Below are 22,751 nucleotides of genomic sequence, written 5' to 3' on the forward strand. Positions count from 1 at the left end.
TGAGAATAAGGCATTCATGCATCAAAAGCACAAAGCACAAAAATTACAGTGGGGGAGGTCTAGGTTGGATATTAGGGAAACAAACTATTTCCCTAGGAGGGTGGTGAAGCACTGGAATTGGTTACCTAGGGAAGTTGTAGAATCTCCATCCCTAGAAGTTTTAAGTTCTAGCTTGACAAAGCCCTGGCTGGGATGGTTTAATTGGGGTTGGTCCTGCTTTGGACAGGGGGCTGGATTCAATAGCCTCCTGAGGTCTCTTCCAGCCCTATGATTCTATGATTCACACAGCACTAAAGATAAAGGACTAACTCCATTGCTGTTTCTATGTAAGAAAGAGGTTTTATCATCTTTGGGGCCAGCCACTGGAGGGTGATGTGATTACATGAACATTTCGAAGGAGTTATGCAAGTAATTAATGGTAATAATTCTGATCCTGGTGTGAGAAAAAGGTTTAGGCACTTCTTTTGCCAATGCCAGTTCATTCAGCCCCCATGTAAATACTCTGAGCAAAATTATGCTCTCTCTTCTATAAGGCTACGTCTACACTGGCCCCTTTTCCGGAAGGGGCATGTAAATTTCACGAGTCGTCGTAGGGAAATCCGCGGGGGATTTAAATACCCCCCGCGGCATTTAAATAAAAATGTCCGCCGCTTTTTTCCGGCTTTTAAAAAAGCCGGAAAAGAGCGTCTAGACTGGCCCCGATCCTCCGGAAAAAGTGCCCTTTTCCGGAGGGTCTTATTCCTACTTTGAAGGGCACTTTTTCCGGAGGATCGGGGCCAGTCTAGACGCTCTTTTCCGGCTTTTTTAAAAGCCGGAAAAAAGCGGCGGACATTTTTATTTAAATGCCGCGGGGGGTATTTAAATCCCCCGCGGATTTCCCTACGACGACTCGTGAAATTTACATGCCCCTTCCGGAAAAGGGGCCAGTGTAGACGTAGCCGTGAGTGTGCAGAGCCTTGACTCAGCAAAGCTTATGTGGTTCTGCTGTGGGAAATAGAACAGGAGGTTGGGACCACATATGGGGAGTCTACAGCCTCTGCCCACCCCATCTCAGGTTCAAGAGGGGATGTCTTCAACACTCCATGGTATAGAGCAATTTGGGGTGTGGGTTATCCTGCAGAAGCAGGTTATGGACAAGTAGATCAGATCTATCCATCATAGTCCCTATGGGGAGCTCCTATTTGAGCCATTGGAGCTGTGGTGGTGACATGGTTCTAGCAGCAGTGCAGAAATACCTCTTCACCACTGGCATTTTAAATGCTTACAATGAGCACAGCTTACAATGAGCACACTGCTGTAGAATGCTTCAGGTATTATGGCATCACCCAATGATTCAAACCCATGACTTCTTTTTGCCCATTACATTGTAGGTGATCAGTAAACCATTAGGAAACAGGCCCTGTGCTTTTTCTTTTTTTTTTTTAGTTCTTTGTGATGTGCAAAGATGACCTGAAAGGCTGCTTTCCTTCAGCTTTACAAATTCAGGTGGCATCTACCCTGTATTTCCTGTAAGAGTCCATGCAAGACTAGAGAACTAGAAGGTAGAAGAACCAGAATCACAGAAGATTAGTATTGGAAGAGACCTCAGGAGCTTATCTAGTTCCAATCCCCTGCTCAACGCAGGACAAATCCCAACTAAATCATCCAAGCCAGGGCTTTGTCAAGCCTGCCTTTAAAAACTAACAGACTCATAATCTCATGTGTACCATAAAACTGAAACCTGAACCTCTGAGATGGGAATGATTTTTATTCAGGCTGTTTAAAATTCTCATCTGTTATTGTAAACAGTTTTACTCAAACACTTAGGCTATGTCTATACTACGATCCTCTTCCACTAGAGGAAATGCAAATGGAGTGCTCATTTGCATATGTCACACTCATTTGCATTTCCTCCTCAGATCCCTTTTGCACAAGAGGTTTTTGCACAAAAAAGCACTGTGTAGATAAGGAAGAACAGCTCTTGCACAAAAGGGATCAGAGGAGGCAATGCAAATGAGAGTGTGACATATGCAAATAAGCACTCCATTTGCATATCCTCTTGCGGTAGAGGATCATAGTATAGACATAGCCCTAAAGTTAGAAGAAAAAGTTTTTCTGTTAAAGAATCAAAACCCCCATCCCACCAATTAAGAACTGAGAAGGCTTCCAATTTACTCTGAGTCATCCACAGAGATCTACAGGACAAATAAGACTTGTTATTCTGACATAAAAGTAAGCAGAGGAAGGAGAAACACCCTTTCAGCTGTCTTTAGGGTTGCCAGGTGTCCAGTTTTCACCTGGACAGTCTTCTTGCATCTTCTGTCCGGTAAAAAACCCCAAAATACCGGACATGTAAAATGTTTGGTCCCCCCTTCATTTTTTTTTTTTGCTCAATCAATTTTTTTCCCCGCCATGTTTGGAATTTTTTATTAAAGTATCTGGCAACCCTAGCTGTCTTTACCAACCAGGAAGAAGAAGGAAAAAAAAGTCTTGTGTCTCTGCACTGAATATAGGTTTCTTCACAGATATACATACACAAGTGTGTGTTATGGAGCCATGAGCTTCCAGTGGAGCTACAAAAGACCATTCCTACAATCAAAAACCATTCCAGGAGTCCCCATTTAGAGTGAATTCCCACCATGGAAGGATGGGTGGGTTACGGAACTGTAGTACAACTCCTGTTACATTACATTTCTTATGTGGGCAACAAGCATCCCTCCAGCCTGCCTACTCCTCTTTTAGCCTCGCCACTTGCCTACACAGACTGCACAGTGGGTGGAAACTCTGCATGGGGGTGAGAGGATACGGTGTCACAGTGGCTTCTTAGCCTCTTTCCATGATACAAGGGGAGCACAGTGTACCTCAGTTGGTACATGACATTCTTCTGTCTTCAGCAGTCATGTTCACTACAACAGTTGCTACAATCTAACCTGTTGACGGGGCGCCTATCACACAGCAACTAAGAACATGACTATCAATCCAAAGTTCTAGTCATTACCATCAGTTACAGAACAAATCACACCAAACACAACCAGTGAATCCAAGAATCTGACAGACAGAAACATAGTGAGCCACATGGCTAACCTACCCTCAAAATCCTAAAAACACAAACAGATGCTAGGAAACGATGAGATGAGGACACAAAGATAAAGGGCCTCATGTGGTTAACAATAGGACCACTGAAACAGACAGAATGTGCAGCTTGATTTGCACGCAGCTAGCACGGACTTATGCAAGAGAGGTTTTAAATTCCAGAGTCCTTGACTGAGAAAGCCTGACCTGTGGCTTAGTCCTGACTGAATCTAGAGACCCCAGAGCCATTTTTTTATTATATGGAAGCTTTCTTCTAAATTCATGTTATTGCAGTAATGAAAATTTCTAGATCTGAACTTTACCAAAATTCCGGGGCTTTGGATCCAGATCCAGGGTTTTGGTTTGACCTTGTCTCTATATTTGCTGTTTGAGAAAGACCTGTTGTTATTCTGCATCATTTCTATGATTGTAATGCCCTGGAGAGATCCCTTCCAAATTCTTATGCAAGATTATAGAACAGCCAATGAAGGGAGCAGCTTCACAGAATCCATCCTGGTTTCACACTGAATCAGCACAGACTGGGACAGGATTTGAGCAGTTTAGTTTGAGCTAGACACATATGTAGTGGTGCATATACAATTAATAACCTTAATCGTATACAAATATAGCTTTTGAGTCTCACAGCCCTAATTTAAAGTGCTGGTGTATTCTAAAAAGTGACTATTTCCTGGCTCACAAGCTTCCAAAAGACCTTGAGGTGTAAACACATAGACCTTGTCTACACAAGTAAACTTTGGAGCCCATAGTCACCCCGATGCAGCTCCATGGAAGTGAAATTAGAAGTCATGATCATTAAAAATGCATGAGCCCTATCTGTATTATTGCTTCCGCTACTGTGGAACCAGTTTTATTTTAAGAAGAGTAAGGGATCTTTCGGGAAAGGCTTTATTTTCCGAAAGATCCGGGTCTAGACTGGCACTTTTTTCCAGAAAAGCTCCGAGCCGGAAAAAAGCGGCAGCCATTTTTATGCAAATGAAGCGGAGGGGGATTTAAATCCCCGCTTCATTTGCAATTGCGATGTGTCTAATTTGCATCCCTTTTATGGAAAAAGGATGCAATCTAGACACAGCCCAGGTGATTAGAAGAGGTAGTTGAAGGGACAGAGTGGAAAAAGGAATAGATACCAGGAAAATGTGTTTGGTCAGCCACTGCCACACTTTAATACATGGATTTTAATCCCAGAAAGGTACTTTAACACATGAATTTAAATCCTGGAAAGGTACAGAGAAGACTAAATGGCTTGTTAACACGATATTCAGTTTTACATTTCTGGACTGTCAGCAGTATCTTTATGCAGAACATTCAGGATCACAGCACAAACTTGAATTGCTTGAGCTAAAGTATTAACTGTTAGGCTGTAGTAATAGCGGACTACTATTTCCAACGGGACTGAGCACTTGTCAGGGATGCAATGCATACATTACAAGGATATTTCATAAGTTTCCTTCTCCTACATAACAGTTCCAATGCACCTCAAACCTCCCCTTCTCAAGTTCCAGGCACGTATTGAACTCTTGGCTCTGCTGCTTGGCATTTATATGGCCCTTCTGGCCCTGAATGGTCTCTCCAGCAGCCCCTCTGACTGGTTGTTTCTCTGCAGCCACTCTAGAAACTCTTCCAGTACTCTACTCTGGTCATCAGATCCCCTCCAGCAGGGGGCCTCTGAGCCTCATCCATCCCATTACACGAACCTAATAAGCTTCCTTTGCCAGAGTACCATGTTTTAGCGCACATAACCCGTGGGTTATACAAAGTTTTACAAACCCCCGCCACAAGGTATACATGTCCGCGGGGTATACTTGATTATTTTTACTTGCCTGGGCATGAGCGTGACTCCCCTTCCACAGGCTGGCCAGCTCACCTGCTCTGCACTCTCCTTTCCCCCCTCCCAGAGGAGGGTGAGTTGTGCCTGGCTCTGGGCACGAGTGTGGCTCCCCTCCTGCAGACCGGCCAGCTTGCCTGTGCTGCGCTCTCTGTTCCTTCCCGTCCCCCCAGAGGCTGTGGCTGGTATGTGCAATTACCAGGTACCTTAAAGTATCGTATATAACCCATGGGCTATAAACGTGCGTGGGTTATCTAAGACTTTTTTTTTTAAACACACATTTAAGAAAAATCGTGAGTTATGCACGGGTGCGGGTTATATACGCTAATTTATGGTTACAACCCTTGTAAATAGGGGAAATGATAGATGTGACACTTTTGATATAGTCTTGCATGATTTTCCCATAATGAAGCTAGGGAAATATAGCCTAGATGGAGTTACAATCAGATGAATGCTTAACTGATTGGAAAACCATTCCCAGAGAATAGTTATCAGTTATTCACAGTCAAGGTGGAAGAGCATGTCAAGCAGAGGCCTACGCGGATCAGTTCTGCCAGCAGTTCTGTTCAATATCTTCATCAGTGATTTAGATATAGTCACAGAGGGTATGTCTACACTACCCCGCTAGTTCGAACTAGCGGGGTACTGTAGGCATACCGCACTTGCAAATGAAGCCCAGGATTTGAATTTCCCGGGCTTCATTTGCATAAACGGGGCGCCGCCATTTTTAAAACCCCGCTTGTTCGAACCCAGTGCAGCGCGGCTACATGGGACACGAACTAGGTAGTTTGAACTAGGCTTCCTAGTTCGAACTACCATTACTCCTCGTGAAATGGAGGCAGTCCCCGGGTTACGTACAAGATAAGAACAAACCTACAGTCCCTAAGTTGAATCTGTATGTAAGTCGGAACTGGCGTCCAGATTCAGCCGCTGCTGAAACTGATCAGTTTCAACAGCGGCTGAATCTGGACGCCAGTTCTGACTTACATACAGATTCAACTTAAGAACCCCAGGCATCCCCAAGTCAGCTGCTGCTGAAACTGATCAGCGGCTGATTCCAGGAAGCCCGGGGCAGGGGCTTCCTGTAGTCAGCCACTGGTCAGTTTCAGCAGCGGCTGACTTGGGGATGCCTGGGGCAGAGCAGCTGGGGTGCTGCTGGGTTGGTCCAGTAGCACCGCCGCTCCTCGGCGCTACTGGACCAACCCAGCAGCACCCAAGCTGCTCTGCCCCAGGCGTCCTGATTCAGCCACTGCTGAAACTGACCAGCAGTGGCTGAATCAGGACGCCTGGGGCAGAGCAGCTGGGGTGCTGCCCGGTTGGTCCAGTAGCCCCCAGAGCGGCGCTACGGAACCAACTGGCAGCGCCCCAGCTACTGTACCACAGGTGTCCGGAGCAAAGCCGCGGAGCACGGGGGCAGCGGGACAGCCCAGACGCGCCGTGGCTGTCCTGCTGCCCTCGGGCTCCGTGGCTTTGCTCTGCTTTGCTCCCCGTCCCCCTGGTCTGCAGACCAGGGGGACAGGGAGCAAAGTGGCGGAACACGCGGGCAGCGGACAGCCCAGACGCGTCTGGGCTGTCCGCTGCCCGTGTGCTCCGCGGCTTGGCTCTGCTTTGCCCCCCCGTCCCCCTGGTCTGCAGACCAGGGGGACGGGGGGCAAAGCAGAGCCAAGCCGCGGAGCACGCGTCTGTGCTGTCAGCTGACCGCGCGCTCCGCAGCTTGGCTCTGCTTGGCTCTGCTTTGCCCCCCCGTCCCCCTGGTCTGCAGACCAGGGGGACGGGGGGGCAAAGCAGAGCCAAGCCGCAGAGCGCGTGGTCAGCTGACAGCCCAGACGCGTGCTCCGCGGCTTGGCTCTGCTTTGCCTCCCCCCCCCCGTCCCTCTGGTCTGCAGACCTGGGGGACGGGGAGGCAAAGCAGAGCAAAGCAGAGCCAAGCCGCGGAGCACGTGGGCAGCGGACAGCCCTGTCCGCTGCCCGCGTGTTCCGCCGCTTTGCTTCCTCTCCCTGGTCTGCTGGAGACCAGGAGAGGAAGGGCCCCGTTCATAACTGCGGATCCGACATAAGTCGGATCCGCGTAACTCGGGGACTGCCTGTATTACGTCCAGTTCTGGAGTACACATTTCAGGAAAGATGCAGACAAATTGGAAAAAGTCCAGGGAAGACCCACAAAATCGATTAAAGGTCTAGAAAACATGACCTATGAGGAAAAATTGAAAAGATATGGGTTTGTCTGATCTGGAGAAGAGAAGACTGAGGTGGACATGACAACAGTTCTTAAGTACATTAAAAGTTGTTACAAAGAAGATGGTAATACATTGTTCTTATTAACTTCTGAAGATAGGATAAGAAGAAATGGTCTTAATTGTAACAACGGAGGTTTAGATTTGACATTAAGAAAAACTTCCCATCAAAGTGATTTAAGTGCTAAAATAAATTACCTAAGGAAGCTGAGAAAACTCTGCCAGCCTAGACCTGTCAGAGAGGGTAAAGATAATACTTAGGCCTATCTTGAGTGCAGGGGACTGTACTAGATGACTTCGTGGTCCTTTCCAGTCCTATGATTCTATGAGTTTGATAGACATTGCTAGCAGCCAAAAGCGGTACTGACCATAGTTCCTCTACACCTCATCTATTTAAAATAATTTAAAATGAGCATCTCCTTAAGAACAGCTGACATACCAGTCAGTAAGATAACACCATGCTAACAGGTTCTTAATAGGCAATTAAATCTGAACCCATGCTTATTCTAAGCGTCTCTTGTGGTAACAGTTAATTAGGATAATAGCATCCCTGTTTTGTTTCATGCTTGCTGATGGCTCTGTTCATTCAGGAGAGAACAGAAATTGTAATTTACCCCTCTGAATGGGGGAAATAATTATAAATGTACCAAGTGGTTTGACCCCTATTCACAATCAGGCTTGGGTAAAGTGAAACCTACTGAGAAGAAAAAAGCTATTTTGCCATAATAAAGTGTTCACAGATGACTGTTTAACATCACAGCTACTGGGTGAGTAGCAATTTCACTGGAAAAATGACTCAGGATTTTCTTAAGACTTCTCACTTTCCACATGCAGAATAAAAATATTTTCAGTGTATTGCATTTTCTGCTGGCTAGATAGGAAAATATAATGAACCTTCTCTGCTGACCAAAAATTGCTATAGCAAGTCAACAGGATTACTTGTTTTGTCAGAGGTTTTCCTGAGGACTTTCACAACTGTGCCAGCAAGATCTGAGAAATGTGCCCAAGATAGATCCTGCAGGGGGTGACACTTAAGAAAAGCGATTATTTCTGGGAGGGGGATTTTAGTAGTTGAGATAATACTGGTAAGTAATCTCTGCACATGGTCAGTATCAGTGTAAGCTTCCACTACACAACAACATGCTTCACTCCTGTCTCATAGGGTATGTCTACACTTGCTCCCTAGTTAGAGCTAGGGATGCAAATGTAGACAACCGAAATTGCTAATGAACCAGGGATTTAAATATCCCGCACTTTATTAGCATGATCTCGCCAGCACATTACTCTGCTCAACAGCTGATTCGAGCCAGGAAGTGCGCGCCGGGACGCGTTAGTTCGAACCAAACCCTTTGGTTCGAACTAACGTTATTCCTCATATTTAAATCTCCGCTTCATTAGCAATTTCGGTCGCCTACATTTTCATCCCTAGCCCAAACTAGGAAGCAAGTGTAGACGCACCCATAGAGACTTCTGGAAAGAGGGTGTTTGCTTTGTATGGCCTTGTCAGTATCCACTCTGGCACTTCGAGTGCAGAAGGTGGAAGCCCGGAAGAGACCTTAAAATAGCTTGCCTCTATAGCCTTCTGCTTTAAAACTCCTCAAGGTCACAAATTCAGTGACTTTGGGAGGTAGCTGCCGCCACCAAGTGAAACAAAAGAACCCCTTTCTTCTTGAACCCAGGAAGAAAGTAATTGAACTTCTTCCAGAGGGGTACCCCCAAGCTCTTTTACCAAAAGAGAGCTTGGGAAAAAAAGAGAAAGCAAGCTGCACTCTCTGGTAGCTGACCTCTCAGTCTTAGGCATACATATACACACAGGGTATGTCTACACTACAGAGTTAGTTCGAACTAACGGATGTTAGTTCGAACTAACTTTAATAGGCGCTACACTAGCGCTCCGCTAGTTCGAACTAGGTAAACCTCATTTTACGAGGATTAAGCCTAGTTCGAACTAGCTAGTTCGAATTAAGGGCTGTGTAGACCCTTAATTCGAACTAGTGGGAGGCTAAGGCTTCCCAGGTTTCCCTGGTGGCCACTCTGGCCAACACCAGGGAAACTCTATGCCCCCCTCCCGGCCCCGGACCCCTTAAAGGGGCACAGGCTGGCTACGGTGCCAGTGCCAGGTGCAAGCCTGCCAGCACCCAGCCAGCAGACCCCGCACCTGGCACGGATCGAGCCACCCACCCGATGCCCCCCAGCCCTCCCCCTCTTCCCGGGACCAGGCTGGCGGCTCCCGGGAGCTTGCCCTGGACCGCAAGAGGCGGGCACCTTCCTGGGCTAGTGCGGACATCGTGGACCTCATCCACGATCTCCGCACTAGGCACAGGAAGGTGGCCATCTAGGGCAGGAGAGCTGCCAGCCTGACCACCCAGGAGCAGGTGTGCATGAAAATCAAGGGGGTCCACTGAGACGCCCGACCCTGAGCCCTGAGCTTACAATGGCCGTCCTGGGTCAGACCAAAGGTCCATCTAGCCCAGTAGCCTGTCTGCCGACAGCGGCCAACCCTAGGGACCCTGGAGGGGATGGACCGGAGACAGTGACCAAGCCATTTGTCTCGTGCCATCCCACTCCAGCCTTCCACAAACTTTGGGCAGGGACACCACTCCTACCCCCTGGCTAATAGCACTCCATGGACCCAACCTCCATGACTTGATCTCACTTCCCTTTAAACTCTGTTCTAGTTCTAGCCTTCACAGCCTCCTGCAGCAAGGAGTTCCACAGGTTGACTCTTTGCTTTGTGAAGAAGAACTTTCTGTTACTAGTTTGAAGCCTGCTACCCATTCCTTTCCTTTGGTGTCCTCTAGTCCTTCTTTATGGGAACTAATGAAGAACTTTTCTGTATGCACCCTCTCCACCAAACTCCTGCTTTTAGAGACCTCTATCCTGTCCCCCCTCCATCTCCTCTTTTCTAAGCTGAGAAGTCCCAGTCTCTTTAGCCTCTCTTCATATGGGACCTGTTCCCAACCCTTGATCATTTTAGTTGCCCTCCCCTCTCCCACCCTTTCTCTTCCCCTCTCCCACCTCCTTTTCCCCGTCTCCCCCAGTTTTGTTCAATAAAGACAGATTCCATTTTTGAACACAATTGTCCTTTATTTTGTACATCAAGAAAAGGGGCTAGGGAAGGGTAAGTGGAAGGAGGTGAGGGAGGAATGGGGCACAAGCCGCCGATGGGGAGGACTGGGCTGGCTCTGCGGGCTTCTGGGGGTGGAAGCTCTCCTGCAGCCCCCCAATTTCCCCCTCTCCTCAGATGGCAGCCTGCGGCAAGTGCAGCCGGGCTGATGGCCAAGTGGTGTGATGTGCCCAGTGTGGGCACTCCGGGCACTCCAAGCCAGGACTGGTTTTCAAGCGGGGCACCCCTGAGAACTGTCTGTCCGGGGTGGGGGTCGGGACCCTTTAAGCACAGCCCTCGGCTAGCCTGAGACAGCATCTCCACGCTCTAAGTCCTCCTCTGATGCCCTGCCGGCACTGCTTCCGGCCATCCTTAAGCCCTGTTCAGGGTCCACTTAATGTGGACATGCTAGTTTGAATTAGCAAAACGCTAATTCAAACTAGTTTTTAGTTCTAGATGCGTTAGTTCGAATTAGCTTAGTTCGAATTAACTACTTCAAACTAAGTTAGTTCGAATTAGCGCTGTAGTGTAGACATACCCACAGACCTCCTGTTTCCTTCCAAGACACAAGAATCAAATAATTGCCTTAAAAAGATAATTTTATTAACAAAACAAAAAGATATACTTGATAAAGCATACTTAATTACTAGGTTTTACAGAGCAACTGAGTAAAACAAATTTAAACGCAGAGAACATCTCTGGGTACATCTTAGATGGTGAATGGGGGAGGGAAGGCATGGATTCGCAGAAAGAGGCTTAACCAAACAACCACAAAGAAAAATACCCTGATCACAACTAAACATGTATTCCTCTCTACTCATGATCCCTGATGATCTGTACTTCAAAGCCCAGTTCACTCCCATGCCCATTATTCCTTGTAGGCATGGTAATTCTGATTACTGCATGTTGCTCCCTCCAGCCCTTAACTTAGAAGTCACACACAAAGGGTATGCTTACACTACCACTCTAGTTCGAACTAGGGTGGTTAATGTAGGCAACCGAAGTTGCAAATGAAGCCCGGGATTTGAATTTCCCGGGCTTCATTTGCATCTTGCCGGGCGCCGCCATTTTTAAATCCCCGGTAGTTCAGACTCCGTGCCCTTGTTCCACGAGGAGTAACGGTAGTTCGGAATAGGAAGCCTAATCCGAACTACCTACTCCGTGCCGCGTGTAGCCGCGGGCACGGAGTCCGAACTAGCGGGGATTTAAAAATGGCGGCGCCCGGCAAGATGCAAATGAAGCCCGGGAAATTCAAATCCCGGGCTTCATTTGCAACTTCGGTTGCCTACATTAACCACCCTAGTTCGAACTAGGGTGGTAGTGTAGACATACCCAAAGAGAAATGGCAGCAGGTATCTATATACAATTCAAATGTCAACATTCTTTCCCTTTGGTTTTGCTGGTTTTCTGCCAACACCTCCTGCTAGCTACTTGAGTTTAACCTTTAGTCACCAGGTGCTGGCCAGAACTCCTCCTATCCATCACAGGCCCATTCAGATCTTGGCCTCTCTCATTAAACTATTAAGAAGTGAGCAAATTAATAGCAACTATGACCCAGATACTGGAAAAGCTCTATTTCTAAGGTGCTCCCTACTGTGACCTCTGTGAGCAAACACACATCACCCCTCAAGTCATTTCACAGAGGCTTCTGATCAATTCACCTGGAAGGTGTTTAATGTAACTTTCTACCCTCCCTCTGGCACCTAAGCTCACCGGCTCTTCTCTGCTCCCTGATGAGCATTTTCTAGAAGGGGAATTTTTTAGAAGCAGCACTGTCTGTCAGACAGGCTAGCCTTGCAATGCAAAGAACAGGAAGGATGGTGGGCCATGGTGGGAGAGTTACAGTGGAGATCATTATTGGTACAGGCTAGTTGCTTCTCCAAGACAGAGAAGAGGCTCCTGGTCTTGCAGCAGTCTCTTTTCTCTATCATTCCATCTCCTAGGATCCTTTCGCTTCTCTAAATATCATACAGCATCTGTGCCCTTAGAAGCGGCTATTTTGATTTTAACATTGTCAGTAGGTTCTCCCTTCCAATATCTTTATCCACTAATCAGTACATTAGCACTGCTTGCAGACAGCTGGCCTCCCAATCCACCTATATGTATATCAGGACTCCAGAGAGGAAATGAAATGAGAAAAATGGCTATCTGATCATTGTCTGCTGGGCAGAATTTGAAGCTGTCCAAAAGGAACTGATAGCTTCATTATGACTGTGGAATAGTAGGGACATAGACTTTTTACAGCCCCAATGTATTGCCCTCAGAATCTGATGGAATGTAAATGCCTTCTCAGGTAATGCAAGTGATCACAGCTGGTATGAGAGAAAGGCTGGTATGAGAATATATATGAATAATGTGGCCAGCGAACTGAAAAGTTTAGAAGTCTCTTCCAGCAACTCCACTTCCCCTCAGTAAGACTGACTGAAATTCTGCAATCATCGCCATGTAAACACGTCGCCTCACTTTTCCTTGAAGAACATAGTAAGGCAAAGACCAAACCCAGTAAAAGATGGATAAGGCAAAACAAAGCCAGCCAATGATCTGGTAATACTCATATCTGAGGCGCATAGATCCAAAGTTATCTGACCATAGAATCTGCTCTCACTTCTCCCAGCTTTCTCCAATGTACGTCAGACTTCATCCACAGCATCTTCCAGACTGGTTTTTCATATGCAGAGGCATATGATCAGGGGAGGACCTGGACAATAGCAAAAAGGCAAATGTAGTGCCCATCTTTTTAAAGGGGAAGGAGGAGAATCTGGGGAAATACAGACCTGTCAGCCTCACCTTAGTCCCTAGAAAAATCATGGAGCAGGGCCAAGATGACAGAACAAGAAGCAATGGTCTCAAGTTGCAGTGTGGGAGGTCTCTGTAGGATATTTTTTTAAAAATCCACTAGGAGGTTGGTGAAGCATTGGAATGAGTTATCTAGAGAGGAGGTAGAATCTTCGTCCTTAAAGGTTTTTAAGGCCAAGCTTAACAAAGCCTTGGCTAAGATAATTTAATTGGGGATAGTTCTTGCTTTGAGTAGGGGGCTGAAATGGATGACCTCCTGATATCTCTTCCAACCCTAATATTCTATGTGTCTATGATTCAGAAAAACAGAGAGTTAATAAAATAGGGGAGATGACAAGTGTGCTGTGCAGACTGCCAGATATGTTTCCAAAGAGTGATGAGTATCAAATTGTCAAAAGGACACATTCCATGTAGGCTCCAACACTATAATGCAGTATATGAAAAGATTCTGACGGTCTTATACTCTAAACAGAAACTAAGAAACCCTTTAAAACCAAGTGACTTCTGAAAATTCATTGAATTTTTTTTACTCAGCTCTTTAATGAGAGACTGGGATTGTAATCTTTCTAACGAGGGGTACAATATACCTGATGGGTGATCAACCAGACTATTTACCAAGAGTCTGGGCTAACAGGAGTTTGGTAAATTAGTGTCATACTGGATTGTTTTATATCAGATATAAGGCCTCCAGAATGTGAAAGGACACGGCAAAAATGCATTCCAATGTCACTGTTTTTTCTGACTTTACATACCAATCCTTTTGTCCTTTATTGTTTAGTATTAACTCCTTCCCACCCCCCCGTCAGGGATGAAACAGTGAACTATGCTCCTAAAATGAATACATTATCCCACAACAGCACTTCTGTCTCCTCAGTCCTCGCTGTTTTGGGGTAATTAAGGTCACTGTTAAAAGCCTCTATTTGTTAGAGTTTTTCATCCAGTAATATAAACCACTAAGGCCTGCTTACCAGTCACTCAGGATTAAGAACTGCTCAAAGCACTGTGATCTTCTCCAGAATTTATTGCCAAGGGCAGCTTTCAGCATGGTGACAAGTGCTTGGTACTGATTAGTGCCTGTGTAAGCCACACACCTTCTGGGTGTGGTTCACTGTCCCATCTAGTAGCACTTTCGACCGCGTACAGAGAGAGAGCCAGGTTGCTTTTAGTTCAAGCAGTAGAGGCTTATGCACTACGCTTCATAGGTCCCAGGTTCAGTACTGCCTATCAGCATTACACCTGTTCTATTTTTAATCATGCAATGTCTTATTAGAAAATGCCTTAGTCGTGCTGCTCCCTCTCAAAATTAAATATAGGCATAAATGTTCTTTTATTTCCCCACATATTATGGCCTGTTTTCCCACTGTTAATGTCAGTTGTCTGTCCATGAATGTGCAGGGTTGACAGAACTAAAAACCCTCCACATATTCACAGAAAGAGGTACAGCTCAGATGGTGGCAGATCTTCTTAAACACAGCACCAGCTGCCTTACTCCTGTTCTGGAAGGCCCCAGAGAAGAGTCCATTCTCCAAAGGCCACACAAACCTGGTCCTCTCTGTTGAAACTGTCAACTGTGAGTTTTATCACAGATAACTGCTTTTTTCTGGACTGAGAGCAATACATCACCTGATGCAGGCCACCAATGGCAATGGATTTCAGTCACTACACATCTGGTCTGGATTCAAATTAGCAAGTCAGGGGCAATCTGCCACAGAGGAATCTTTCATTTAAACCTGGAATGCTACCAGATCATAGAATCATAGAATTATAGGACTGGAAGGGACCTCGAGAGGTCATCGAGTCCAGCCCCCCACCCTCAAGGCAGGACCAAGCTCCGTCTACTCCATCCCTGACAGATGTCTATCTAACCTGTTCTTAAATATCTCCAGAGAGGGAGATTCCACCACCTCCCTTGGCAATTTATTCCAATATTTGACCACCCTGACAGTTAGGAATTTTTTCCTAATGTCCAATCTAAACCTCCCCTGCTGCACTTTAAGCCCACTACTCCTTGTCCTGTCCTCAGAAACCAAGAGGAACAAATTTTCTCCTTCCTCCTTGTGACACCCTTTTAGATATCATGGCAGAGAGAATCCCTTTTTAACCTGACCTCTGAAGGAGGCGCCATCCAAAAATGCTGCTTCCTTCCTGTCTGCCTTCCCACACTGCAATTGCAGCATTGGGCTGAACCTGCATTTGGAAACATGACTTAAACCCCAAAGGTGAGAAGGCTACCAGTTAGCTGTTCAAACACTAAAACCTCCTAAGAGTAGCTGCAATGTTACAGTACAACATACTAATGACTTGTCATTATTTCTCAGGCTGTTAGCATTCATTTCCTCCCGGATTACATTAAATTGGCATTAGCAGATACTAACATCACAAATATGATGGGAACATTGAATCATATCACCTCATTTTGCATATAATATTTTCTTGTTAGAGCATTATTAAGCTTTTATTAAAATGACAGCAGATTCCCTATGAAAACAGAAAAAGGCTTGTGGTGTTACAATGTTTTGATTAGATTTGGGTTAACATGGTTGCATATTTGTTTATGAGAGAAAAGCTTTTAACATCTCTCTGAGATTCATGTATCACAGGCTCCTGCTTTGTGTTGCTGTATCAGTGCTTAGCAAAATAAATGTTGACATGGAAAATGGAATTTAACAGGATACTAAATACAATGCAATCTGCAGCTGGAAAAGGAAAGTTGGCCTCGTGTCATACCTACCTACCACGGTCAGAGGTAGCTCCACAATTAATTGGACTATAACAAGGAATCAACTGTGAGATCACAGGATCTCCTAGTAGCAACTGTGCTATGAGATCTCTTTCTCCCCTCTGTTCCTGCTACTTGAAATGGGGATAAAAGTAGACTCATGAGCTGTTGAAGCTTCAAGACCCACACAGATAATGGACCCTTGAGAAATAACGTGGTTTGCACATTCTAGTGAGAAGTGAAGACCTCAATATGAAATGCTGAATGAGAACCCAGCAGTGGTCCTTGGACCAAAGACCACTACGGTCTCTAAATTATTGCCTCACATATTGGCAGCACCCAACTACTTGCCTATGGTCAGACACAATGTGGGAAGGTAGAAGGGATGTAAATGAGGCTAGGAAATAGGAAGTAAAAATAACCTAGAAATGCCACTAACACAAGACACTTTTGCCTCCTCTATTCCAAAAGCTACTATATTGGAAATATATGCAGTGCCATCCCCGAGGCTTCAGCTTGCCTACGCATGGAATATAAGTAGGAATGAGAGATGGTCACTGACAAAGATGCGTAACTCAAGAGCACACTAGAAAGGTAAAGAAAAGTGGATAGCATGCTATAACAGATGAGGAACATTATGAAGATAGGAAAGCCCTTATAAGTATATTTGTCGTGTTAGGAGGATATAGGAGAATATGGACAAAAGAGACTGTTCCCATTGGGAAATTTCTGTGTTTTTATGGTCAAAGTTTGGTCTCCATTCATTTTTTTAAAGTTTATGTTTGTAACAGTAGAGACATTTGACAGGCATGAATCTCTCCTTCAAAGCCAGACAGCAGAATTGTTCCATCTGTTAGGTCTCTGCTGTGAAATCACTCTATGCAGCTTCTACCTCTGACCTGAGGGACTGTTTTGGCTCTCACTTCCATTGGTATAACTCCAAAGCCTACAGTGGAATTACCCCTGATGTAAAGAGATAAGCATCAGGCCCTTCAGATTTCAGATTTTACCAGTGGGGTTTAGGAGGCACTGTAGGTCTTCCTAAGTGTGAAGTGAGGGTTATTTTTTTAAAATAAAATAGATACATGAAAATAAGACCATGTTTATACATAAAAGATACCAGATCAATCATCCCACTCTACACATCTGAGGTATGAAAGAGGTGGGGAGTAAAGAAAAGTAGGAGATATAAGGTGGTAGAGGGCAGAACATGATATAATCAGGAAATGTGAACAACCCACAAATGCAGCAACATAACAGAAAAACTTCCCCTCCCCCAAACCGTCCTTCATTCAATAGAAAGAGCAATGAGAATCAAAGTCCTTACCTGTCACTGTGTGCTGGAAGCCTTGGAAGCAGCCTGAGCTTCGATGTTGTCTGTAACCATGCCATGTGACCCAGGCCATATTATTTTTACTATTTCATGGGATCTCCCAAGCACAGCTCTGTTTGCTTTTAAAACAAGTCTCTTGTGTTCAGTTAACAATGGTGACTGCATGATCTGAGGCCCCCTCAAGTGTACATGAAGCTTATTTCTTGAGTTCACTCACTCTCACCCTTAACCCCCATTCCTTAGCTAAACACCTCTGCATAAAATACATCTTCCCGCCCTCTGAAATGTTACCCTAAATCAGAGCAGGGATTCAGGCTACATATTCAGAGTATTAATCAAGCTAGGAGACCCACACCTGGAAGATCTAGCGCCAGATGTATAACTCCCCCTGCACAAATAAATCACTAGGCATCTACAAGAATGAGATTTTGCTTTTGCAATTGATATGCAAGTTAACTTAGGCATAGATCAGGTATATGCAGTTTCTCCACTAGTCAGCTCTCTTTGGTTACCTTCCAGAAACTGGGACAGAAAGACAGATAGCCTGAGTCATTCCACCATGCCAGCAAGGGTTTTGAGAGATAGAGAGGAAACAAAAAAGAACCAACCCAACAAAGCAGAAGATCATAACAAATAAATTAGAAAAATCCAAATATTTTAAAAAATAAATATATAAAATAATTGCCAGAAAAAAAACCAGAGTAAAATATGTAAAAGTCTAGACTATTAAAAATTCACAAAAGTGAAATGATTTCAAGAGATGCTGGTGGGGAAATTGACAACTGTTTGATTTCTTTCTTTTCCTTTTCCTACTTTTATTACTATTAAAGGACATTGATTTGCATGGAAACAGAATCTTTGCTTCCTCCTCCGCCTGCTGCTGATTTCACACCTGAGTGCAGAGCCCTTCAAAGGTGACCCTGTAGGAACCATCTGTTCTCAACTAGGGATGGGGCTGAAGAGTATATCAGGTGCTACCTCTGAGACCGGTGCTTAGCAAACACACTAATGAACATGGTACATTAGTGTGAATGGGGGAATAAGTAGTAAGAAGCATGGGAACCCATGGGAAAACCATATTTATTCTAATGTCCTCAGTAGTGTAGGACAGACACCATCAATCTCATTTTGCAGGGACTCAGGGAATATTTTTCTTGGCCTTGTTTTGCACCCCTTGTCAAATTAACCCAAAAGCTTAAAAGGAAACATAAGGCTGATGAACACAGGTTGTTGGCAGGTAAGATTGAACCTGTGACCTTAGTGGCTAAATCCATGTGCCTCTTAAGCATAAGCTAAAAAAAGCCATCTGCCTCTCATCTCAGACTGTTGAGCAGACTTAATGAAGAAACATCAGATTAAGCAGCCACCACTGTGTCTTGAACATGTTTTATTATGGAGTGTTTTTTCTAATAGTGGAGAAATGATACAGTTCCTGTTGTTACCTTTACATGTTCCCTCAGTATCTTTAAAGGCACTTCCCCAAAGACAACTAGCTACTACTGAAACATACTTTCAGCTCATCCCAATTTTCAGCAACACCAGGAAGTAACAGTTCATCTCTTCTTAGGATAAATGTCACACAATGCATTTGCACACACCATCACCACAAATCCTTCCCTGTTCCCCCAGCCCAAATCCCACCCAGCCTTTGATTTTTGTATTTAAAAAATAAACAAACAGGAAAAAAAGAAAAAACTAAGAGAAAGAAAAACAGCTTATAAACTAGCAAAGGAAATAAAGTTAATTTCTTTTTTAATATATAGAGAACAAAATGAAACTTGAGGGAAAACTTACTGGCGTTACAGTTTATCCTGATACAGTCTAGATGGGGAAAAATAAATGAAAGATGAAATTGCATCCTTCAAGGTAACAGCTGCAGACATCCAAAAACAATCAGTCCACCCTTCCGGGGACAGACACACGCAAAGAGATGTGGCCATTTTATATTTATATACAGTTTGTAACAAACTCAAGTGTGAGTATATATGTACAGTATATTCTACTGAAATATCAGATACATATGCGCATATATATATACATACACACACACACATATATATATACACACATCTGTATAGAAAGATATACCTATATACATATATAGCCATATATCGACACAGAAAATTCTTTTCTTTTTAAGGAAATCTATGCATCTACTGCTTCAAACCATGAACTGATATTAATTAAAAGAAAAAACTGACAAATAATTAAGGCACAAAATAAACTTCCCCAAAATACAAGTCATACCCCAATGCCCTCCCTATTTTTTGAAACCCTCTGCAATTTCTCTAAGAGGCTTGGAGTTTAAAGGCAACTTTTACACTGGTTATCTTTTGAATTAATTCACTGTTAATTGCATAAATATACCAACTGACCAACACATTATACCTGTAAAATCAGTCTATCCATATTGGCTGGTGCAATATTTAACCCTTTCCATCTCTTCCTAGGACAGACCCTCTCTCACTCCCCTTAATGTTAGCCCAGATTGTGTTGAAAAAAAATGTGCACAGGTGCATTTGCCACTGCCCATTCAAGTGAAGAAAGGGTTAATATACTCCCCAGTTGTGTCCTATCATAAAATGGCCACTTGCAAACGGCTAACCGCACGAACACCCAGCCCAGATTTCAGCTACTTTTGGGGAGGTTGGGAGTATTTTTTTTAATTGATTGGGGTAGGGTTTGTTTGGATTTTTTTTGGCTCAAAGATATCCAGCTCGGCCAGCTCCTCAGAGCCCAGTCTCATCTTGCTGCCTGAATGAGACACCTGTAACATTCAGGCAGAAGATGAGACAGACAGTGAAGTGGCAGATCTCAGAATCTTTGACAGCCCTGCCTGCTTCACTCAGGGTATGTCTACACTACCCCGCTAGTTCGAACTAGCGGGGTAATGTATGCATACCGCACTTGCTAATGAAGCCCGGGATTTGAATTTCCCGGGCTTCATTAGCATAAGCGGGGAGCGGCCATTTTTAAATCCCCGCTGCTTCGAACCCCGTGTAGCGCGGCTACACGGGGCTCGAACTAGGTAGTTCGGACTAGGGTCCTATTCCGAACTACCGGTACTCCTCGTGAAACGAGGTGTACCGGTAGTTCGGAATAGGCACCCTAGTCCGAACTACCTAGTTCGAGCCCCGTGTAGCCGCGCTACACGGGGTTCGAAGCAGCGGGGATTTAAAAATGGCCGCTCCCCGCTTATGCTAATGAAGCCCGGGAAATTCAAATCCCGGGCTTCATTAGCAAGTGCGGTATGCATACATTACCCCGCTAGTTCGAACTAGCGGGGTAGTGTAGACATACCCTCAGGGAGTCCACACAAGGGGGAAAAAGAAAAGGAGCACAGAAAGAAAGGAGGGGGAAAAAGAAACAAAAGGATAGAGAATACGGTTTGTTCACTCTAATATATAGTAATTGAGCTGGACAGAGAAAACAAGTGTTGTTTGCTGGCATGGACCAGAGAAGTTCTGATCAACTGCTGTTTCCACTTAACCTACTGGAAATGTCAAGTGCTCAGCCCTTCTCAGGATGAGGCCCCTGGGGAGGCTCTTGCATTTAGGGGTGCCTGCTTTGATCCTTGGGGTTATGAACATTCCTCACTGGAGTGCCTCAATATAAGCATGGAATTAATGCATCACCACAGTGCCAGGCACCTTTGACCACCCTGATCTTCTCTCATAAACCCCAGGCTGAGGATCATAACCTTTCAGTTCTGGCAATCCTGACTAAATATCCTGAAGGAGAGCCTTCATGGTCAACTAACCTCAGCCTTGCCCAGCACAGCTGTTCATTTCTATCATGGGGATATGGCACAGCAGCAGAAGATACACAGAAAGTGAGAGGAGAGAGACTGGAAAGAACACAAGCGCAGGGGAGAGCTAATTTGGCTGCATATCGGGGTGAAATGCTGTTTGTCCAAAGGGTGTAATAAGGACAATCCTTTCAGCAGCAGAAATAAACAGCAACTTTAAAAAATAAATAGGAGAGGAGGAGTGAAGGAAAAGAATAAATTTCTATAAATAAAGAAGGGGTGGACGTGATTAAGGATATACCAATCAGGAGCAGCAATGCCAGAGAGAGTCTGTTCTCAAGCAGAACTTCTCTTGAGAAAATCTGGGGTTGGTTTTGTGCGATTAGGTTTGTCATGTGTCGTCAACCGCAACAGAAAAGTGGGAGCAAACAGCCCTGGAGCAATTGGTACAATCACCATACAGTGGTGGCTATATCCCTTATAGGAGGGGTAAGGGAAGCCCTCTAAAATATATAAGAAACCAGCTGTTCTCTCTAATCAGAGAGACAGAGAGAGAGAGAGATTGATTGAGATTGTGTAAGTAAATGGGAGCTTGAGACCAAGCATAAGTGGTATGGCTAGATCAATACAGGGATTTATTGGGGACAATCAGTATAGAAAAATATGGCAGGGTTCTGACCAACCATAATCAAAGTGGGAAACTAAAAACTCAGTGGGAAATATGGGTGATCTACCTGGAGAATTCTTGCTTCCTTATATAGGGGTTTGAATGTTTCTATGGTATTTTTTTTCAGAGTGAGCTGAGTGGAGGATCAGTGCTTTGGGAAAGAAACAAATACACTCCCTGTATTTGGCTGGTAGGTTTTTTAATGTACAAGAGACCAAGCCATTTAGTAACCTGATAAAATGACCTGGATTATGGGAAGCTAGATTTCCAGACTCTGAGAACACGAGAGCACTGGCTGATCCCTCCTCCCCTTCATACCCAAAAATGAAAATCAGATAGGATACTGTGTTTCAATACCAATGGCAGCCCTTCTGGAGATCTTCTATAGGAAGTGTTTGCACTGGAGGTATTCCATGTCTCTTGATCCATCTGTTTATTTGAATTGATCCTCTGAGAGGTTTCAGATTCATGCATGACTGGATTTTACCATCCCATGATACCAGAGACATGAGCTACTGAAACTGCAGTTGCTTAGTACCTCTCAAAATAAGGCCTGGGCTGTTTCAGGTTGAGCAGCAGAACATAGATGCACCCAAATAGATGCAAAAAATTAGGATAAAGTCTTTATTTCCTGCCCAAAGGCACCATTTTGGCCTTAGCCCAGTGTAGCAGAGAGAATTAAGTCATCAGTGAGTGAACTATTTTCTTCCCATTACACCAAGTTTCAAAGGGATGAAAACGGCTCTTCTTTAAATGAGAACCATATTGTGAAACCAACGCACTCTCAGGTTGCTATGGGGTAGAAGGCACATAGTAAAAGAAATATGGATTATATGCCAGATCCACATAGCCAAAGCAAAAGTAGCCAAGGAGTTTGGCAGCACTTAAAGAAACCTCCTGGGATTCCCCATGTTTGCACTGGTGCAGTAAGGCTTTGGGTAATCCTTGCTGAGGGTTCTCAACACTGTAATTGGGTTTTACTAATGGATTTACTTGATTTCAGTGTGGCTGAATTCCTCACTAAAAGGGGTTTTCTGTTCCTTTGGATTTTAAAGGTGAGCATGTCTAGAGCAGCTGTAGATCTAAGCAGCAACTGTTAGTTTTAGTCTGGCGGGTACTGGTCAAAGCCAAAGTGGCACGTGCATGTGTGTGGGAAGGGGAAAGAGCCAGGGAAGGCCCAGTCCAGAGACCTCCCTTCATTTATTCGTACTGAAAATCGGGAGTTCCTCACCAACAGCTCAGTGGGTAGGATCT

The 22,751-nt window shown here is 44.7% G+C and overlaps 1 protein-coding gene across 2 annotated transcripts in view; it reads right to left on the reverse strand.

Moving 5' to 3' along the window:
- The window catches only part of NRXN3 (neurexin 3), a 1,560,739-nt gene that overhangs the window by 960,016 nt on the left and 577,972 nt on the right, over positions 1-22,751 (reverse strand). For both annotated transcript variants that reach the window (XM_089778404.1, XM_089778402.1), the window contains one exon: positions 18,877-18,903. In XM_089778404.1, the coding sequence (XP_089634530.1) occupies positions 18,877-18,903 (27 nt within the window). The remainder of the gene's footprint in view (positions 1-18,876; positions 18,904-22,751) is intronic.

This window comes from Pelodiscus sinensis, chromosome 5 (genome assembly GCF_052426305.1).
Source record: "Pelodiscus sinensis isolate ZL-2025 chromosome 5, ASM5242630v1, whole genome shotgun sequence".
Taxonomy (NCBI): domain Eukaryota; kingdom Metazoa; phylum Chordata; order Testudines; family Trionychidae; genus Pelodiscus; species Pelodiscus sinensis.